Below are 20466 nucleotides of genomic sequence, written 5' to 3'. Positions count from 1 at the left end.
CCAAAACTTACTTAGGTCTGTCAGATAGGAATTCCTAGTCCCCCCAGTACCATTAGGCAGGCAAGGGTCATAAGGTTGCCAATGTTAATTTGTTTTTCAGATGTAACAAAAATGTATAAACATAAAACCATCTAAACGTAGCTTTAGGAAATTGAGGTATCTTTAGGCATTTCAGTGAAGTATAATAAAAATGAAATCACGTTGTGCATTCCTATGGTGTTCATCACCTATTTAAAATGCACAATAATGCCAATTAAAACTATTCAGTCTCCTGTGTTTTCCTTTATCTTACATCCCAGTGGTCCTGACATTATTTTTTGTGATCACAAGGCTTATCTTGTACTCTCAGGGATTCTTTTCCTTGCAAAGATAAGAACAAATGAAATTTAATTTCCACACTAATCACTATTGTTAAGCCCAACTCTCTTAAGAAACACAATAATCACACATTGCAGAGAGTGTTAAAGTGACTTGGACTTAATAGGGCAAAAGGCCAAGATCCCCTTTGTCTTATTGAGTGCATGAAATAGGTAATTGCTTTTCTCAAACATTTTTGTTAGTTGCTATGTTTTAAATAAAATAGATCTGGAAAAATACAAGGGCATAACAAAGCAACTTATGATATTCCAAAGTCTTCTGGTGCATCCACATGCAGTAGTTGGTTTAGCATGATGAAACTATTGGTCCTTGAGAGCTGAAGAGCAATGTCTGCCTATTATTTTTTATTAATATTATTATTACTCATTCAATCAGTGTTACCATGGATATATTTTTGTGTGCCTAGTGCATCTTATACACTTATTGTGAGTATATACTATATAGATAGTAAACTTGTTTGAGCACCGCACTCCTCATCTTTTGTTTCCGTCAGTCCAGAAGTTATGTGATTCTCTAGTCGAGTGCCAATTGTACAGCACTGCGGAATATGATGACATCATATTAATGAATAAATACAAATACGTTTGGTACTAAATGTTCATGTACTGAAACAGTGGGATTATTCCAACAAAAACTCTTGGTGCTCTGTCATGTTTGTAAAACAAAATAGATGATATGTGAAATGCTCAAAAAAAAAAAAAGAATTTCCCCCCTTATTTGGCAATATTAGATGTTCTGTTTCTAACACTCTGGATAATTTTGGTTTCGAAAAATGTGAAAAGTAAATTGGTCTGTAATTAAACTATTTGTTTTCACAACTAATGCCTTATTGACAACATCTTTCATTGCTCTTACTTGTGGTAGTTATTATATGTAGTTATATAATTATGTATTCTCTTGAGATTAAGTCTTGTGGGAGATAAACTGTAACACATGGAGCGAATAACAAGAAATGGTCCAGGGTATTATATTCTAGAACTATGTTGAAGAAACTGGCTATCCTAATAATCTTCTTTTTTATTTATTTTTTATTTCTTATAAAGGTCTCCCCTCTAAAAAATTCATTTTAGATACAACGCCTCTGCTTCTTTTTTATACCAACGTGTTGTGTAGCAGTCAAATTCCAAACTCCATCTTGCTTAGTAGTCTTTTTTTCCCAATGCAATGTATTAATTTGCTTTTAAATCCCAATTATTAAGTACATTGCACTCATTATCATTGGGTTAATTCACTGGAGTCTCAACCCTCTTCTAATTTAGTGCAGCTCTCTACCCCTAATTAATATTTCCTTAAATAGATGTTGCCCTCAATATAGTTTAACTGTTACGTTAAAAAAAATGTTCAGAGATTTTCTTTTAATCTATGAGAGTAAATTAAACTGTCATTATTTCTGCAAATCTATTGTTTAACTTAGAAAATAGGAAAATAATATTACAGCGCCGGTATTAGGCTTGTGAGGATTTGTGTTTTATGTGTATTTTCGGCTCAGACTGGAAGCATATAATCTACTCAACAAGAGCAAGAAGTAAAAGCATTTGGGTCATATGAAAACAGGGCTGTCAAATCCAAAGAGCAAGTGAGTGCATTTATAGCTTTCAAAATGACTTAAAGTATTCACAGTTAGACTTTTGAAGGTTTAAAAAAAAAAAAAAAAATTGCGGGGCTAGACAATAAATCTTATAAATAATTAAATGCCTTTAATGAAATTGAAAGATTTGGTGCTGATTGTTCAACACAGCCTATAAGCTATGTAGGTACAATGGTTTTTGAAGAGCAAGTGTAATAACTAAAGCAATAAATGGCATGTTACTTATGAATATATAACATTTAGCATTCTTCACTATAAGTTCTTTATTCATTACCTCCAATTAATCTAAACAGTAGACATTTCTCCTTTTGCTACAGGCATATGGCAAAAGGCAATTAATATTAAATGAAGCTGATCAGTAGTATTGTCATTTACTTAGTTACTTACTTGATCAAATATTTTTGTTTATAAGTGTTATGACTTCTATATTGGCACCAAAATAGCCACTGGGTTGTGCGTAGACATAGACTAAGCATTAAAGAGTCGCTGGTATAGTTAAACTGATGGTTATTCATTCACTAACATTGGTTTAAGAAAGGTGGCTAAGGTCATTTGTTATGTGAAAATAGCTATAGCCTTTAAGTGGATCTATCTCAGAAAATAGAATAGAACTGTAAAAATGTATGGGTCAAATTCACATTAAAGGTGTTTTACAGAGGTAAATGTATAGATTAGGGTGTATGCTCTTATATAAGGAAAATAGATATTTGGTTAAAATCTTTTCTACTTCACCCATAGTTGTTATATTAATCTATTTGTACATTTTGTTACTTAGACTACATATGTGTTGTCAGACTCTGTTAAACATTGCACCATTTTTTTAAAATGTGCACTAATATTTGAATTAAATTGTAGGCATATCCTTTATTTTATTCTTATTTTGTAAAATCATTAATCTCAAATAAATATTCTCATGAATCTCCTACTATATGATATAGCTAACTCTAGAACTTGTGTACTGTACATACTCTTTTTTGGAAGACTATCTAAATCCATTTGTCATCATTAGATCTCAATTGCCCATTAATTCTATGATTAAACACAATTCTTCTTCAGAGCACAAACATTATCATCACAATCATTTGTTAAAGATTAAGTCTTATTTTGTCTCCTAAACCATTTTACAACATTTTGATCCTCAGCAGCAACTATTATAATTGTCTCTAGGGTATAATTAATGGAATTACATTTGCACTAATAAAATATTTTGTGTCTGCAATATGTATATGCCATTGTTAAATTGCAGTCTTAGTTCTATCATATTTTTTCTGTTACAACTTTTTGTTAATTATTTTAGAATATTTTTTACATGCCCACTTCTAATATTGCTGTTGATATGGTGTTTTTCCCATGTTTACATTATATAAAAAGTGACTGATATGCTGTGCTTTTCTCCTTTTTTGAAATAAAGGAGTGTTTGATAGAAATAAATATGAAGGGCATGTGTCTAAAACATCTCTATAGCATAATTCCTTCTACTATGATATCTTACAGAGCACAATGAGGGTGTGCATAGTTTTATAATATATCTAAAATAATCCAATTTTTTTCCCCTTTAGTATAGTACTTAATGCAGGGGAAAAAAAAAGAAAAAAAGGGGATAATATATTGTAGCAATATAGTTAAACATCCTATACTCCCTTAGATATTTTCACCATTGAAATGCACTCACGCAATAATGAGCGCTATATATCCAGTTTAAGAGATATAATGCAGGGTTGAAAGAGAGATTTCATTTACTGCTTATCATCCCCAGAATTCGTTTTATTCAAAATGCAAGGTAGGACTATGGCATCTAACAGGTTTATTAAGCATATGCATCAGTGGCACTTAAGCAGACAAATCATAAACTCAGAAATTCCACTATGTCAACCCATTCACACAGCTCCTGCTATTTGACATTCACATATTTGAATGTCTTGTATTAAAGACAATAGTTATAATTTCTCATATTATGCCCTTAACTGGCAAACCTTTCAGCATTATTGTCAATCTAAAATTGTATCTAAAATCTGCTGCAAGTGATTTGGTTTTATTTGTAGCCATCTGCAACAAAGGAGGATAAGCTCACCTTATGGAGATATAAATGATCTTCCACATGCCTTGAGCACATGTTGATATAACATATTTTACAATTGTTTTTACAATATTTTACTAGATGTACTGGTCATCATCAGACCTATCTCAGATATATTATATGAAGTGCTTGATGCCAGAATACTCTATAAGTTATTAGTAAGGGTATAACTTTAAGCATGTTACAATAGAAGTTACATGCAAAGTGCTGTTATAATCAGGTTAACTGCAGCTAAGTTGGCTGTTGACCAGTTTGGGGTCAAAAATGCATCATGTGTAAATATTCTGCATCATTTTGTTAAAGTAAATTTCTTTAGTGTACAATAACCTTTATGGTTATTTTTTAAGCCAAATTATCCCTTTTAGATGTTTTTGTTACCAGGAACTTGGCAAAGATGTCCATGATACTTTCATGCATGCTAAATTTGGCTATTCATACGAAGCACCGAAAACAAGGCTAGACCCCTCACGAAGAAAAATGAAGGAAAAAGCTCAAAATTTTCAACCGATATTCATAGATCCACCTTTACACACACGCTCACTCTCTCTCAGTGGTGTCGGCAGTGTGCCCCCCCTATTGAAACGCTGTATTTTCTTGTTGTGCAGCCATGATAGACATGGAGGAGAGGGAGGGGCGCCAAGCGGTCGCTCAGGAATATGTTTTCAGCAGCCGCTTGGCACCCCTCACTCTCCTCTGCGAGGCCTCTGCTTCAGCAGTGAAGCAGCGCGCACCGCAGCAGAAAAGCGAGAAAGAGGTCTTCCACTCGCACTGCCGGACTTCTACAAGGTAAGTGAACTACAAAGGGGGGGAGAGGGGGTAGATAGTGAGAAGGGAGGGAGAGGGGGTAGATAGTGAGAAGGGAGGGAGGGGGTAGATAATGTGAAGGGAGGGAGAGGGGTTAGATAGCGTGAAGGGAGGGAGAGGGGTTAGATAGCGTGAAGGGAGGGAGAGGGGGTAGATAGCGTGAAGGGAGAGAGGGTAGATAGCGAAAAGGGAGGGTAGCAAGAATATTGGAATAGAGTCAGAATGAGTGAAAATGAATAGATTAATGTGTGGATGCATTGTGTGAATGAGTGAGAGTATTAATTAATTTGTGGATGCATTGTGTGAGAGAATTCATGGATTTGTGAGAATGCTTTAATGAAAATGTGTAAATAATTGTGTGAAAGAAAAAAAGGTTGTGTGAATAAATTGGTTGAAAGAATGATTGTGTGAATGAAAGTGAATTAGTGAAGGACTGTAAAAAGTGTTTGTGTGAATCATAGGTATATATAATTGATTTGTGAAAAGGCAAACACAAGCGGGGTGTTTATGGGACAAAGATGACACAGGGCGGGCTGTTTAGGGACAATGTTGACTCATGCTGTGCTGTTTGTGCAGTGTAGATGCCAAGGCTGGCCTTTGGTGTGTGCAACCTGTGATCTATGCCTGTAATGTAGGGGGTTTATATACCTTTAATGCTGAGTTTTTATGTGAATTCCAATTGATCTATACATGCAAAGCTGTTTTTTCCTATTTTGATGATCTATATCTGCTTTGCTGTGTTTCCATACATTTTTTATATACCTGCAAATACAGGGTTTGTATTCCTTAATTAGTTGATCAACACCTGCAGTGCTGTTTTCATGTTGCTTATTTGATCTATACCCCCAGTGCTTAGTTTACATGTGATTTCCAGTTGATCTATACATGCAATGCTGGGTTTGTGTGTTCAGTTGATCTATACCTGCAATGCTATGTTTAACTGCAAATACAGGGTTTTTATGTCTTATTCAGTTGCATGTGCTGTTTCCATGTGTTTATTTGATCCATACCTGAACTACAGGGAGTAAGTAAAAAAGATGTGTGGTTGGGATGATTACGGGTGAGACAACCTCTCAAAGTCACGGTAGGGTCAGAAGGAGACTGCACTGCGTTCACAGTCTTCTCCTAATCTATGGTCAGTATGGCAATTTTTTTTGGTGTGGTAGCGGATGGAGTGATTACATGCTAGGGAGCGTGGAATGGGGCCCAAGGAAATGCTTGGGGTAGGGTCCATTTTTTTCAATATAAAATATATTGGCAACAGGGTCTAATATTTATATATATATTGGCAGAAGGATCTAATATTTATATATTAGCAGGGGCTAATATTAAAGAATGAAAAATAACTGCCAGTTCAGCTGTTATTTTTAAATCATATTTCATGTATATGTAGTGTTTTATAAGTGCCACCCCTACTTTGGTCCCTGTCCCCTCATGTGTCCCCCCTAAATATGAAAGTTGGAGATGCCACTGCTCGCTCTCTCATGCTCTCTAAATGTTCCCCTACCTTCTCTTCTGTCCACTTCCGCTTCTGCCGACAACCTCCTCTTCCGCATCTTCTTCCTCATCTTTTTCTGCATTTTCTTGTGCATTTTCTGTCTTTTTTCTTCTTCTTTATCTTCAATCTTTAATCTTCTTTCTTCTGCGGACATGACCCAGCAACTTCCGCCAAGATGGCGGCAATGCCGTGAAGACCTCCTTAATCCTCCAATAGAGGAAGAGGACGTCACCGCGGTGCTGCCATTTTGGCGGAACTGGCAGGATTATGTCCACGTAGATGTGAAAGAAGAATAAAGATTGAAGATAGACTAGAGAAGGGAGAAGGTGCAGAAGAAAAAGATGCGGAAGAAGAAGCGGAAGTGGTCGACGGAGAAGGTAGGGAAACATTTAGAAATAAGTGTGAAAACAAATGGGCCAAAAATGAACATGTTGCAGATGTATACAACATAATTGTGACTACTAAGCTCTTTTGTAATCATTAAAAGAGTTCTGCCATGGCAATGCTGTAGGGTTCATCTAAGGACAAGCTATCACCAAAGTAATTAAAAAAGTGGAGTTTGAATATATTAACTTTTCCCTTATGGATTAGCTTAATGTTTGCTGAGACATTGTTAAAGATATAGTATATTTTATCCATTATAATTACTTCCTGCGCTATGTAACTTGAGGAAATTCATCTATACATTGTTAGCTTAATTTCTACATGAAGAATAAAAGTATACACTCAAAAAAAAAATAATAATTGCAAGTGTCCATTATCATACTGTACAACAGGTAACAAAAATAATAATAATAAAACAATAGCAGAGAGAATATAGTCTGTGCATGTCTAGACTGGGGACAACCAAACAGACATTATGTTATACATTACAAAGGACAAGTAGTGAAGCTGCTCCTGCAAAAAATGGAATGAGGCTAATGCATAAACCATACATTTTAGAGGGCTGGTGTTATCAACTCACATGTAAGTGAATATGCCCCAGCACACTACATTGATATGTGGAGCCTCCCTGGTTACCTTAATACCACAGTCTCAAAAGTACCATTATGGGCTTTGTGAGCCTACTCCACCTTAAGGCGAGAGGACCAAGTATTCCCTCTTTCGCAGGTCCTCACTTGATGAAGGAGGTGCATGTCTTGAATATTCACAATTAATTTGTTGGATCTGCCCCTCTTCTGTGATCATTCATTTCCATATTACGTATAATGGTGATGCCAAAGGAAAATACAAGATAAAAGCTTATCTCTCTAGATATTCACTTGGTTGCAATGCTGTTATCAAAATAAAATGCACTTAAGCCTATACGGACTTTAAGAATATATACACACACACACATATATATATATACACACACACATCAATCAGCCATAACATTATGACCACTTGCCTAATATTGTGTAGGTCCCCCTCTTGCTGCCAAACAGCCCTGACCCGGCGAGGCATGGACTCCACTAGACTTCTGAAGTCCTTTAGCTCCTGTACGTTGCGAGGTGAGGCCTCCATGATTGCATCCTGGTGCCATGTGTTCTCCAGGTAAGTAATGCACCTGGCCATCCACGTGATGTAAAAGACATTCACCGGCTGCCAGAGAGGAGGATCCCCCGCAGCACTGCAGGGAATCTGGATTCTCCTCTCTGACAGTTGGTGAACATCTGTGGGATGCACGCAGACAACCTCCACTGCTGCCAGAACTTCCACTGGGCCTTCTATGTCAGAGCACCGGCGTGACATGACCTTCCAGTGGCAGCAGAGGTTGTCTACGTGCATTGTGCAGATGCCCACCTGCTGCCCCCACCAGGTAGTCTGGAGCACAGGGGCAAGTCTAGGGATGCATTGGTAAGTCAGGAGGGCAGAGTGGCATGAAAGGGGTATAGGACATATCTGAGGGCAGAGTGGCATAAAGGGGGACATAAGGCATTTCTGGGGTAATATGTGTAAATGCCTGGTATTCTATCTCTTCGAAAGCAGCAACTCCAGCCTCTCTCTCCCAATCATGGATGGTTGAATATATTTGACTGATGAATGTAGTTTGCATCTGCTTTTGAGTAAACATTCAGCATTTGGTGGAATTGATTTGTTTCTGTTGTTAAAATAAAATATGAAAAATAAATGTGTTTGCCCCAAGCAGTATCCTTTTGTCTGTGAAACTAATCTTGGAATAGACCACATAAACATGTCAATGACATCTGAAACTCATCTGTTGAGGATCAGAACAGGATTTGGCAGAAGCCTGTAGATTGCTACCAGATGTATGGTTGGTTTTGTATTAACACTGCTAAGGGAAAAAAAAAATAATAAACGGCTATATTTTAATTATTAATCCTCATTGTTTGACAGAGGTGTGATGAAGAATATGGAATCCAGTAACTATGGTCTCAGATGATGTATTCATTCATTGACGTGTTATTATTACAATAACTGTTATAGACCAATGAAATAGTAATGTCTTAGTAGCACATTTCAAAAATTAGAAACATGCGTACAGTAGTGCATCTATAGCTGAAGTGAATATTCCTACTAGCATTTATCAAGCATGTGAGGGCCTTTTCCAAATCCAGAGCTGTTTTTTTTAACTAGGTTTGTAAACTTTACGTGGAGCTAAACTTTATTTTAAGTAAATGACTATGCAAACATTAGTTATATTAATAAGTTATATTATTATTATGTGTTATTAATTATTATGTATTAATTTCAGTAACATTCTTTTAACAAAAAAATCTTCTTTTCTTCCCTCTGCGAGTGAGCGGACAGAGACAGCATGTATAGTTATTGACTTCTGCAGAAAATACCTGGGAAAGGCAACAGCTAGTAATCAGGCTATTTTGCTACAAATGCTTAGGGGAATGATTCAGAAAAACCTTACTTAACTTAGCAACTTGATCTTCTCATTATGAGTGAAAAAACGATTAGTGCCACTTGAAGTTTATTGCAAAACAACATTATCTTTTGATATAGTAGACGTTGTTATCCAACACATAGATTGTTCTAAGAATACAAAAAAATCTAATACCAACTCAAAAGTTTCCTGGAATATGCTAAATTATTTACCATATTCAAGGGGTTCAACATCATATTGGATTTGATGTGTTTGAGAGTTGTCCAATTTCTCTTTTCTCTTACTTAGATTATCTTATAGTTTTTTTTTTTTTTATAATGTATCCACTTTCTATCTTGTCAAATGAAATTGCTTCTGTCTCCAGAAAGTTTTATCGCCTCTGTAAATTCTGTGTGTCTAATAACCAACGCTTGGGTAGCTGGTGTAACATAAGGTATTTGCTGTAACAATGTATTCTTTTTCTGTTTACTTGTATTTACTTTTAATTTTTATTTTAAGTTTATTAAAAGCTTATATTTTTACACTTGAAAGGGGTTTAATACATATTGTTACTTAACCATACAGCCCAGATCTTGCTGTAACAATGTATTCTTTTTCTGTTTAGTTGTATTTACTTTTAATTGTTATTTTAAGTTTATTAAAAGCTTATATTTTTACACTTGAAAGGGGTTTAATACACATTGTTACTTAACCATGCAGCCCAGATCTTCTCAAATACTTTGAGTGTTTGTAAGACAACACATCATTTGCTTGGAACATCCATGCTTGTTCTACTTAAATTGTAAGCTTTGTTGACCAGTGACCCCTGCACATTTTTTTTCTGTAAGTACAATTTTTATCTGATGCACTACTATATCCGTTTATCCATTGTGCTGTAGACTATGATGGTGCTAAATAGGTTAATAAATTTGCATCCAGATACCACCTAACAATTAAACGGGAGACGGGCGACTTGCATGATGGAAATAAACAAAAAAAACTCAAACAAAAAGGGAAGTTTTATTTTAATACCAGATTCATTATATGTAGTGTAGCATTTATCTATGAAGGAATTGAAGAAAAGTTGAGGCGTATCTCACAATTACTATTGATCTTTTTAGAACCTAGCCCCACACCTCTGGTAGCTGGAAAGTCATCATGAGAAAATGCGAGCTCACATTCTCAGAATTTTGGCTCATGGAGGTTACACAATGATGTTGCCAATGATGCCCCCCCCCCCACTCCACTAGGCTTGCCCCTCAATACAGCAACCCCCAAAACATGCTACTTTAACCAAAAAACACTAGAAACTTAACTGTATGCACATCATGAGAACTGAAAGATGTCTAATCCCACAGAATATACACAAGGTGTGTTTATACGTCCAAACCGTAGTATAAATGTGGGATATTGGATAGTGAGATGTACACTGTTTCTTGTATTCAAAACATCCTAGATGATGCTTTGGTGTATTTAGTAATCTAGTTTTCACTAAACAGTTGTGAGAGGTGACATTATCTGGGTCACACAGATGCAATAATTCTTGACTATCCCTAAAATGTGTCAGGAATGGTTTTATTTATCTATATCTCATAAGGAACAGTCTGTCAAAGTAAGCGAAAAGCTTTCTTATAAGCTAAAACCACTCAATTTATAATACATTTGTTAGAGATTTGTTTAAATCATCAATGCTGATACATATTTGTGCATCTGTGCGCCATATAATTCCTGCTCCATTGCTCAAACAGATGGCCTGGTGCTTTTAGATTGGTTTCAAAATCTGGAGCAGAGTCGTTTGCTGCATTTATGTGCAATGAAAATATCTTTTCAAATTTCACGATTGAAATGAGGCAAGACAATGTATTTTGGAAATGTCAAAATTAGGAATTTCTCTATTTCAATTGTTTCATTTTAAAACAAATAGGGCAATATTCACATTCATTTTTGCCAATCAATATGGGCATTAAATCGGTTAGATTTTTGCCTCAGTAAGCTTCTTAACCCTAGAGGGTTGCTTTGCTTATACAGAGCACTTATGGTTCTAAATGTAGAAAGTGATATCACTGCAAAAAAAAAAAAAAAAAAAAGAGAGAGAGAGAGAAATGAAGTGACCAACCATCAGGTGCATTCTATTTATTACTATGCAAACAACACCACAATTAAACATTTGCACCAGAATTGCTCAATTTAAACAGGCTCCTTAGTTGTTTTTTTTTGAGGAGACATCACAGTTTTTAATAACCAAAAATATTTCACAGATGGTCTATGGTGTCCAGTTCACTGTGAACGTTTTAAACTTATTTTTATGTATTGCCTGTTTAATAAACAAATAGCTATACTTCCTTCCATGTACAGTCATTTTTATATACTCGCAGATGTGAAGAATCCAACATCTTCTACAACTAGCAGACTTTTGCCTGCGTTCAGATATTTGCCAGATGCATAACTTGTCACAAGTTCTACACAGGAAGAGAGTTATAAGTGTCAAGGTGAGTGATAGCAGGAAACCAAAGAAGAAACCTCTCCACCCAACTATAAAGAATAATTTCATTTTAAAAATAGATTTACAGCTTTATTTAGTTTTATTAATGCTATGAATAAGGAAGATAGTTTGGTTCATCTGGCAATCCTGCTTGTTCCCTTAACATATGATTAAGGGAAGACTAGAAACTTGGGCTCCCAATGTTATGATTAGAAGCCTGCGTTATTGCGTAACCTCTCTCTCCTGATTTACAGACTGTACTATAACATGGAAACTGAAGAATGTTTTATTTGACTAAAGCTATTATAGACTTTAGAATATTTAATATATGTTGCAGAATTTACAATTATCGATGTGGGATCCGCAGCTTTACCCCCATATTACTGATTTTGTATGGTAGAAAGCTGGGGCAGGTACTGAATATGATGTCATCAACAGTGATTTATTAATTATGCATCGTATTAGTTGCTACATGATACATACTTGACTTCCGTTAATGTGCTGGAGAAACGAGTGTAGGTACTAAGGCTGGTAACACATAAGCTGGCTACACCTTATAGTTGATGTCAGATATCAACAATGCCCTAAACTCCCACAATTTAATTTATCAGTGTTTGTTAGGTGAATAACTGAAAGGAGAAAACCCTATGCTATCTAGTGGATTCTTACATTTAAACTGAATAATATAGTCAATATTACTGTTGAACGTTGCACTGTAAAAAAAGATGTTTATGGAAACAAAACAAATTATAAAATGTTCCTGAAAAATATCTCCTTATAAAAGATTGCTGTGCTCTTCAGAGTATTGGAGATCACCAGGTCAAATATGACCTTATTCTTCAGAGTGTATTATGAGTTGGATCAAGCTGTTATCTGAATCCTAAAACCAGTTTCCTTTGGCTGTACTGAAGATCATATTGTCAGGAATAAGAAACATAGCCAAACATAATACCAGCTTTGCCATTTTGCAAAGATTGCCTTCTCCAAAACAATATTACATAAACCATTAGTTTTTTCCTAAATACAAAAACTTAGAATCATATTTGGTTGTTCTTTATGCTAGGTAGGGTATTGTTTAAATGAATAACTGAACAGCCTATAGAAGATCAGCTCAGCCATTCATACAAGAAAAGCTCAGTAGGTTTTGCCTTTAATGTAGTTTTAACAGGCAGTTTTTTTAACCCTATGGGTTATACGTTGGTTATATAGAATTAGAAACGGGCAGTTCATTTGCTTAGTATAGACCCTCCAATTCTTGTTAGTTTTCCATTTATAATATTTGTAGAATTCCAAGAATTATTTCATTTTTAAAATAGACCCATAAGTACTAATACAATTTCTTGGAGAATAGGCTTCTTTTCATGGTATAAATATCCATTTTTCTTTTCAGAAGTCAAAAATCTACCTCTACTGGTGCACACATCAAAACTTTAAATTCATCATTTGCATGCAGTAAAATTACTTAATGTAAAATGGACTACAACTTGCATTGTACATTATTAATCGATAATATATAGTCATATTCACAATTTCATTTTGAGTATGTAAAATGTATGTACCTTTGCATGTAACTTTTTAATGTTACTTGCTTTCTCAAAAAAAAAAAAAAAAAAGTAATGAAACTGAACAAAACAGAGTTAAAATCTGAAAAAAATTGCAAATTTTATTAGGATTTGTTAGCAACACAGGGTATTACAGGGTAAAGTCAAGGAATCCATCACTAACGGTCAAAGAGTGTGCTCTATTTTACATAGTGAAGTGGACAGTTTGTATTTCCATATCCTCAGCATTAACTGTTACAATGAGAACGTGGCAGGTTATCTACCAAGTACTTTAATTACAAAAAAAAATAATTGAAGGCACAAATCATTTAGACAGTGGTAACCTCAGTAATTATCAATCACCATGAATTCATTACCAACAGTGAAGTACAAAACTTTAATGAAGAAGGTACAAGAACAACAATTTATACAAGCTCTGACAACACAAAATTATTCATGACGTTGGGTTAATATTGTGATCCAACACAATGTCCGTGGAATAGTGTAAAAGTTACGCTAAATGTCAAACCACAGAGAAATAAAATACATCTTAAAATAAAAGTACAAATAAATTGAAAACCATAAACAGTTCTGTTCTGAAGTTCTGTATGATGTTACCAATAATGTCTTTTAATTGTTCCCATTCCCAGCAGCGGCAGGGCATTTTTAAATGATAAATAGTTTACAGGGGAGAACAAATAAATCGAGTCCCAATGAGGCAATTCCATATACAGCATCACAAACCTACAAATTGAAAATGTAAAATCATGACGTCTTATTGTGAATGGAAAGACAGAAGTGTAGAAAAACACATATGTGGAATTAAATTAATGCCATACTTGGTCATCTAAATAATGTACTGCCATGTTCAGTATGCAAAGTACTGTTCCAAACGCATAAGGTAATCAGTCTCAGATTTGTTTTGTTGACACTTTAGCCAACAAGAAAGAAAAAAAAGTTCCGGGTGAACAACTGGAAAAAATTCTATTTACAAATAAAAGGTTATTTGATTTTAAAATATATAAAAATGCAATTTTGGCACTACCCATAAGGCAATGCACAAGATAGCTATTATGTAATAAAAATGCACAGTGATGGCTTAGGTCAACAGGATGATTCTGTGTTACATGCCCCAGGTTTGTGCACCTGTAAGAGGTGTCTAGATCTTTAAAAGGCTTCATATATCTTACAGGCTGCAACAAAACAAAGCAGAACACAGAATAAGGCAGCATGCATGCTTAGAAGGGTAAATAAAATGTACATTATTTCTTTAAATAACCGCAACAGGCGAGAGAGATACAATTGTCATTAACAGCATTTCATAAAACAGATTTTTTTGAGAACAATTCAAATTATTAAAATATTCTGTTCAATGTCTGTACAAATAACATTCCTACAATTACAGTATACATACAATCAAGATACCTCCTCCACTGTGTGGCCTAGTAGCAGTTGGAAAATTTACAAGACATGAACATAAATAAAGCTAATAAAACTGGCAAGTACAGTACTGGTCCGCCGGTCAAGAGTCTTTAGTCACTCCAAAAGCCTTCAAGCTATAACAGGGTGAAGTCAAATGCAATCTAAAGACAGGGAGGAAAAAAGAAAGACATCTGATGATACCTGCATTATTATTATGCATAAACAAATAAGACCTCATTTGTTGGTTCATTTCAATGGAATGTATTCACTTGAAGCTTTGCTAAGGCTGTTGGCTAATTAACATGGTAAAAAATACATCAAGATAATTTATATACTGTGTGCGTATGTTTAATATATAATATCAATATATATTTATATTATATTAGTATAAAATCATAGAATCCTATCATGGAGAGTGCTCTTTAGTAACATAACAGGTCTTACCATAAAATGTCATGTCTTAGAAAAGGCCACAGTCCTTGAGATTATTTTTAATAATGACATCAGTTACTGCATCAAATACAAACTGCACATTCTTGGTATCTGTAGCACAAGTGAAATGGGTATATATTTCTTTTGTGTCTTTTCTTTTGTTTAGATCTTCAAACTGACACTGAATGTATGCAGCTGCTTCTTCGTATGTATTTGAACCTGGGGGGGAAAAAAAATAAAAAATAAAAAACACATAAAAGAACATATAAAGCAGAGCCACATGAAAATAATTGGCAAAAGAGAAATTGTAACAAATATATGCCACTACAATTGTGCCCTGTGATGTTTGCATCTGCAGCCGTGAAATCTGTAGGCCAAGGCTCCGCCATCCCTGGGCATTAGGTTGCCATGGCGACTAGAAACCACTTCCTGGCGCTCCGGGTTTTGCAGGACAAGGGAGTAAAAATTGGCTGCAGTTGCCATCGGGGATCCGGAGCCCTATGCTTTCCTACGTGGGCATATTGAAGTTGGTGCAGTGATTAGCCCAGCTTAACCACTTAAGCCCACTTGACACCTCACAGCACCAGCTTTACCATGTCCCCGCAGGGAAGCATAGGGTGCTGGATTCTCGATGCCAGAAGACAGGCACCGGTGTGGCAGGTATCCACAAGGTGGGGGGGGGGGTGAGTAGTGCATCAGAGTATATACTGTAGTGTCAGAGTGTGTGTGTGTATTGCAGTGCCAGAATCTATGTGCATGTTAGAGAGATTTTTATATATGTATAGTGTTAGCTAGTGTGTGTATGTTGTTGGATAATGGGTGCATGTTTATAAGCGTGTGATGTAAGCATGTATGGTGCCATGTATGCATGGCATTAGCATGAGTGTGTGTGTAACTGTAAGGTGTTAGCGTTTGGGAGCATAAGATGTTGGCATTTGTAATAATTGTTAAATATCCAAGCTTGAGTGTAAAATGGTGCAATATACCCCTTGTCATAACTGGGGTACTATACAAAGCGGTGGAGCACTGAAGAAAGGTACATATGTTACAATCGATTGTCATAATCAGGGGATTTTTTGTAACATTATCACATAAGTAAGGGCATGATGTGAACTGTGTTTTGGTAGAAAAGCAAGATGGATGCCCCCATTCTTCTCTTGTAAGGCACTCAAAACTTTCCACTACACTATTCAATACCAGTCACAGCTAAAATAATAAAAGGTGATAAGTGATTTGGGTATAATCTAACTGCAATGTGCACATCTATAGGTAAATAAAGTTTCCTGGGTTTTCAAAAGATTTGTGCAGATTGTTGTAAATGTTTAGCTTCAAAATATACAGAACATAATTGAGATAGGGTATTCCTTTCAAATACTAATACACAAATACCTGCATATTCGGGGTAACAAATTGTCAGAGGGCTCCTTTTGATTTTTTCTTCAAACAAGTCCTTCTTGTTTAGGAAAAGGATAATAGAGGTATCTGTAAACCACTTGTTATTGCAGATGCTGTCAAAGAGCTTCATACTTTCGTGCATCCGGTTCTAAAAGGAAGAAAAAAAAAAATATTTTATGTTACTGATGGCTACAAATTAAATATGTATTTTGTTAGCTAAGACTGCTATACACATTACCCCAACAAATATTTTGAACTCCTAGAACAGTGGGACATGAGGGGACTAAGGAGGAGCACAGGAGTCTAGGTTCCAATGATTCGCCCCTAGTAAGGTGGCAAAGAAGCTGTCACCACTTCAGAAATATCTCCCAAGAAAGAATATACAGCCGCTGAGGATGACTGGTGCTAAGACGGGCTCTGATGTTCGGAATTACATCTTTTATGATACATATATACACACACACACGCAAGTTAAATGTTCTCATTACTGTAGTCCGCAGACCTTAATTGTGCACAGCAGGATACATAACATGTAAGAGAACTTCTGTAAAGTTGCCACTACAACTACCTATAGCTTGTGTTTCTTGTTTGGCATGCTGCATTTATGTTAGAGACAGGGCCACCATTAGGTTGTACGACCAGTACTATTGTACCAGGGCCCCCCTGCTTGGCTGCAGGGAATCTACCCAAGACATACCGCTAGGAGGATGCTGCAACTCGCACTTCCTCAGGCCCAACTTTGCGTGTGAGGACAATGAGCGAACAAAAGAGCCGACACCAGCCTCCTGAACCAAAAGTGCGTTGTGTGTTTGCAAGTGCAAATATTAGTGCAAGTATGTGACTGTATGTTAGTACGTTTGCACAGGTTAGAATGTTAGTGTAACTATGTTACTGTATGTGTGTGCCTCTATGTTGTTAACACAGCGTTAATATTTATGAGCATATGGTGTTGGCATGTGTGTTTCTGTTATGACATGGTGTTAGAGTGTGTCAGCATATAGTGTTGACGTGTCAGGGGTGAGGTCAGAGTTCGCGGTACCTGGGAGGGGGAACAGAAGGAGCAAGAGAAAGAATGTACCGTATTGGCCCGAATATAGGCCGCACTTTCTGGTGCGGGGCGGGTAGTTTTCCCCCCCATTTAGCCCTGCTGCGGTAAGCAGCAGGGTTAGGATCCAGATCCCCCAGCAGCGCTGCAAGGGACCTGGATGATCCTCTCCGGCAGCCGTGGACGTCTGGACGATGCACGTAGCCAACGTCCTCTGCCGGCACTTGCGCCTGTGCTTCTCCATCATAGAAGCCACCGCAGCGGACGTTGTCTGCGTGCATCGCACAGACGTTCACTGACCGGCCCCGCTAAACACCAAGGAGTCTGGGTGTGCATTGGTAAGTCGGGGGGTGGCACTTCTAGGAGGCATAAAGCATTTCAGGGGCAGAGTGGCACATCTATAAGTAAGGTGCATTATGAAGTAAGGGGGGGGGGCTTGGTTTAAAAGCAATGCAAACATGAATTCCCAATGTCTCCTGATATGATACTGATACTAAATATATAATTTGCAAGCATGTAAATCGACATAGGAAATAAGAGCAAAACACCAAAATTAACATACGTTTGCAGATAAGACCATACTCAAAAGGTTTCTTTGATGAGCTTATCTTAATGAGATTTTTGAATTTCACAGAAAAAAAGTCTAATTTCTAAAATACATTTTAAATTGGAAATTGCAGAAACGGCAAGATGTAAAATTCCCACATTGGGGCTTAGTAACTGGTACAATACACTGGCGACAATGTATCGACAGAATTTAGGCCAATTTCACTGAAACCTAAAAGAAAAAACTTTTTTTTTTTATATATCTCATGTACAAACTATTGGTTATGTTCACAATATACAGCAAGCAGTGCATCATTTTGTTTCAATGCATTTTACTATGAATTAGTTACAGAAGAGTCTAAGGGAAGGCTAAAGTAAATAGCAATTTCTAGGAGTCCAACAGCACTAAAAATCTTCAGTTTGCTTTACGGGTTTCATCCTATATACTATGGATGAGTTTACACAGACATCACTCTTACACAAGAACGCTGCTCTATTTAATACAAATACAAAATCCCGGTTTTCTTCAGTCTAAAAGTCAACAGACAGAATCAAGATTTACTCGATTGCCAGGTTGGTCAGTTCTTTATAATATTGCGCTACAACCCCCACAGGGTAATAGAAAAACTGTAAAAATGGCTAAAAACCTAAATAAGTGCCAACAAGCCGACACTAACAGGGATTAAAATCCAAAAACAGGTAGAGTATATCATCCAAGGCACTCTCTGTGGCATCAACAGTATGAAGAACTGGATTATTACCTTTTATTACAGCTAACAGAAAGCAAAGGGGTGTTTAGGTTTAATTGAAACACTGGAAATGAGGTAATCGCTAGAAAATTAAAGAGATCCTTATTCACAAATACTGTTACATTAAAGGTTCTCCTTCATTTATCTATACACAGGCTTTTTAGTTCTGTACCATTGTAAGAAACACATTAAATACAAATTAAAACTGCCAAAAATGCACTTAAGTAAAACATGAACGAGTAGCTACTGTAAAGGTGCATGACCTTAATAACAAACTTACCATAAAGAATTAATGACTTTAACATGAATAGCTTAGAAAAAAGGAGAAAGATGAGACATGACAAACATTGAAAAGATCAGTGCTAGAACTAGGCACATCATGGTCTGTGGCAGGAGAGTAAAAACGTATGAATTAAGTTAGGAAACACTAATTTATCAAAAGTGGAACTAACGTCTGGCAGTTGTAGAAAAAAGCCAAGGCATTTTTTTTTTCATACTTGTGATGAACCAAGACTTGTTCTGAAGCGATGAAAACTGTGTTGATAACGGCAAGACTTGTGTAACAAGGACATTGACTAGACACTTAATATATAAATAAAGCTTTATGTAGTATTAGATATAGAAAGCTTGTGTAATTTTCTCTGTCCTACAGACTATGCAGTCATTGCCATGATACCAAGTCATTAGGCTTACCATACATTGAGCTTACTTACTGTAAGAATCAAAAAAAGCAGGTTCTTACCATTTCTTCATCTTCAGCTAGCACTAAATCATAATCACTCAAAGCCACGCAGAAGATTATTGCAGTAACGCCCTCAAAGCAGTGAATCCACTTCTTCCTTTCCGATCTTTGTCCTCCAACATCGAACATTCTACAAGCAAATACAAATATTACTATAGATCACCAATTAGAACCACAGGAATATTTAACTGCAGCATTCAGACGTGCCACTACTTTGTGAACGGTGTATTTTCTTTGTAGAAATTAGATATTTTTTACATTGAGAAACATATTGTGAAATCGATAAGGACGGTTTAAAATGACGCCAGAAATTGTTTAACCCCTTCCGTACCGGTGACGTACCTGGTACTTCCTGATTGGGTGTCGCTATGGACCCTGGGATCGCGAGGGGCGGCTGCTACTGACCATTGGGTAGTAGCCACTCCCCCTCAATTCCATGCACGTGATCGCTTTGAAGCGATTCACGAGCATGGAATTAAAATATTTAAATAAAACTGCAGTCTTCAAGGGAAGACGCAGTATGAGAACGCCAGCACGGAAGGGGTTAATCAATAGGATTTTATTTCATGCAAAAACTTTGCAGCACTAGATTGGCAGTAGTTTCATCAGGTAGATAGTTTAAGTACTTTAATATGTAGAGTCTTTGTTATTGGAGCTGTATGAGTCCCTGTATGGCCTCTTAAATATTTTTGTGGAACATTTTTGTTTTATAGTTAAACAAGGTAAAACTCTCGTCTCATGTAAATTCAATAAATGCTCTTGATTAAATAAGCAGAGAAAAGCTAAACAAAAAATATCATGGATGACATTTCCTCTTTAGGAGCCAACCTTTTTTTGTGTATTAAAGCATCTGTTGGTTGATTTATTACATAGCAAGTATGTGCCATTGTACTTAACCAAGCAGCTTACAATGCAGAATATAAAATCACTACAGGATTCTTCATCTAAA

The 20466-nt window shown here is 36.2% G+C and overlaps 1 protein-coding gene across 1 annotated transcript in view; it reads right to left on the bottom strand.

Annotated features, from left to right (window-relative positions):
• Window positions 1-13282: 13282 nt before the first annotated feature.
• The window catches only part of LOC128492788 (guanine nucleotide-binding protein G(i) subunit alpha-1), a 31011-nt gene continuing 23827 nt past the window's right edge, over window positions 13283-20466 (bottom strand). The window contains exons 6-9 of the mRNA XM_053465478.1: window positions 19518-19647; window positions 16430-16583; window positions 15053-15259; window positions 13283-14769 (exon numbers count right to left, since the gene is read on the bottom strand). Coding sequence (XP_053321453.1) covers window positions 15069-15259; window positions 16430-16583; window positions 19518-19647 — 475 coding nt within the window. The 3' untranslated portion in view covers window positions 13283-14769; window positions 15053-15068. The remainder of the gene's footprint in view (window positions 14770-15052; window positions 15260-16429; window positions 16584-19517; window positions 19648-20466) is intronic.

The sequence above is a fragment of the Spea bombifrons genome, chromosome 4 (assembly GCF_027358695.1).
Source record: "Spea bombifrons isolate aSpeBom1 chromosome 4, aSpeBom1.2.pri, whole genome shotgun sequence".
NCBI lineage: Eukaryota > Metazoa > Chordata > Amphibia > Anura > Pelobatidae > Spea > Spea bombifrons.
This window is presented reverse-complemented; position numbering and strand designations above follow the sequence as displayed.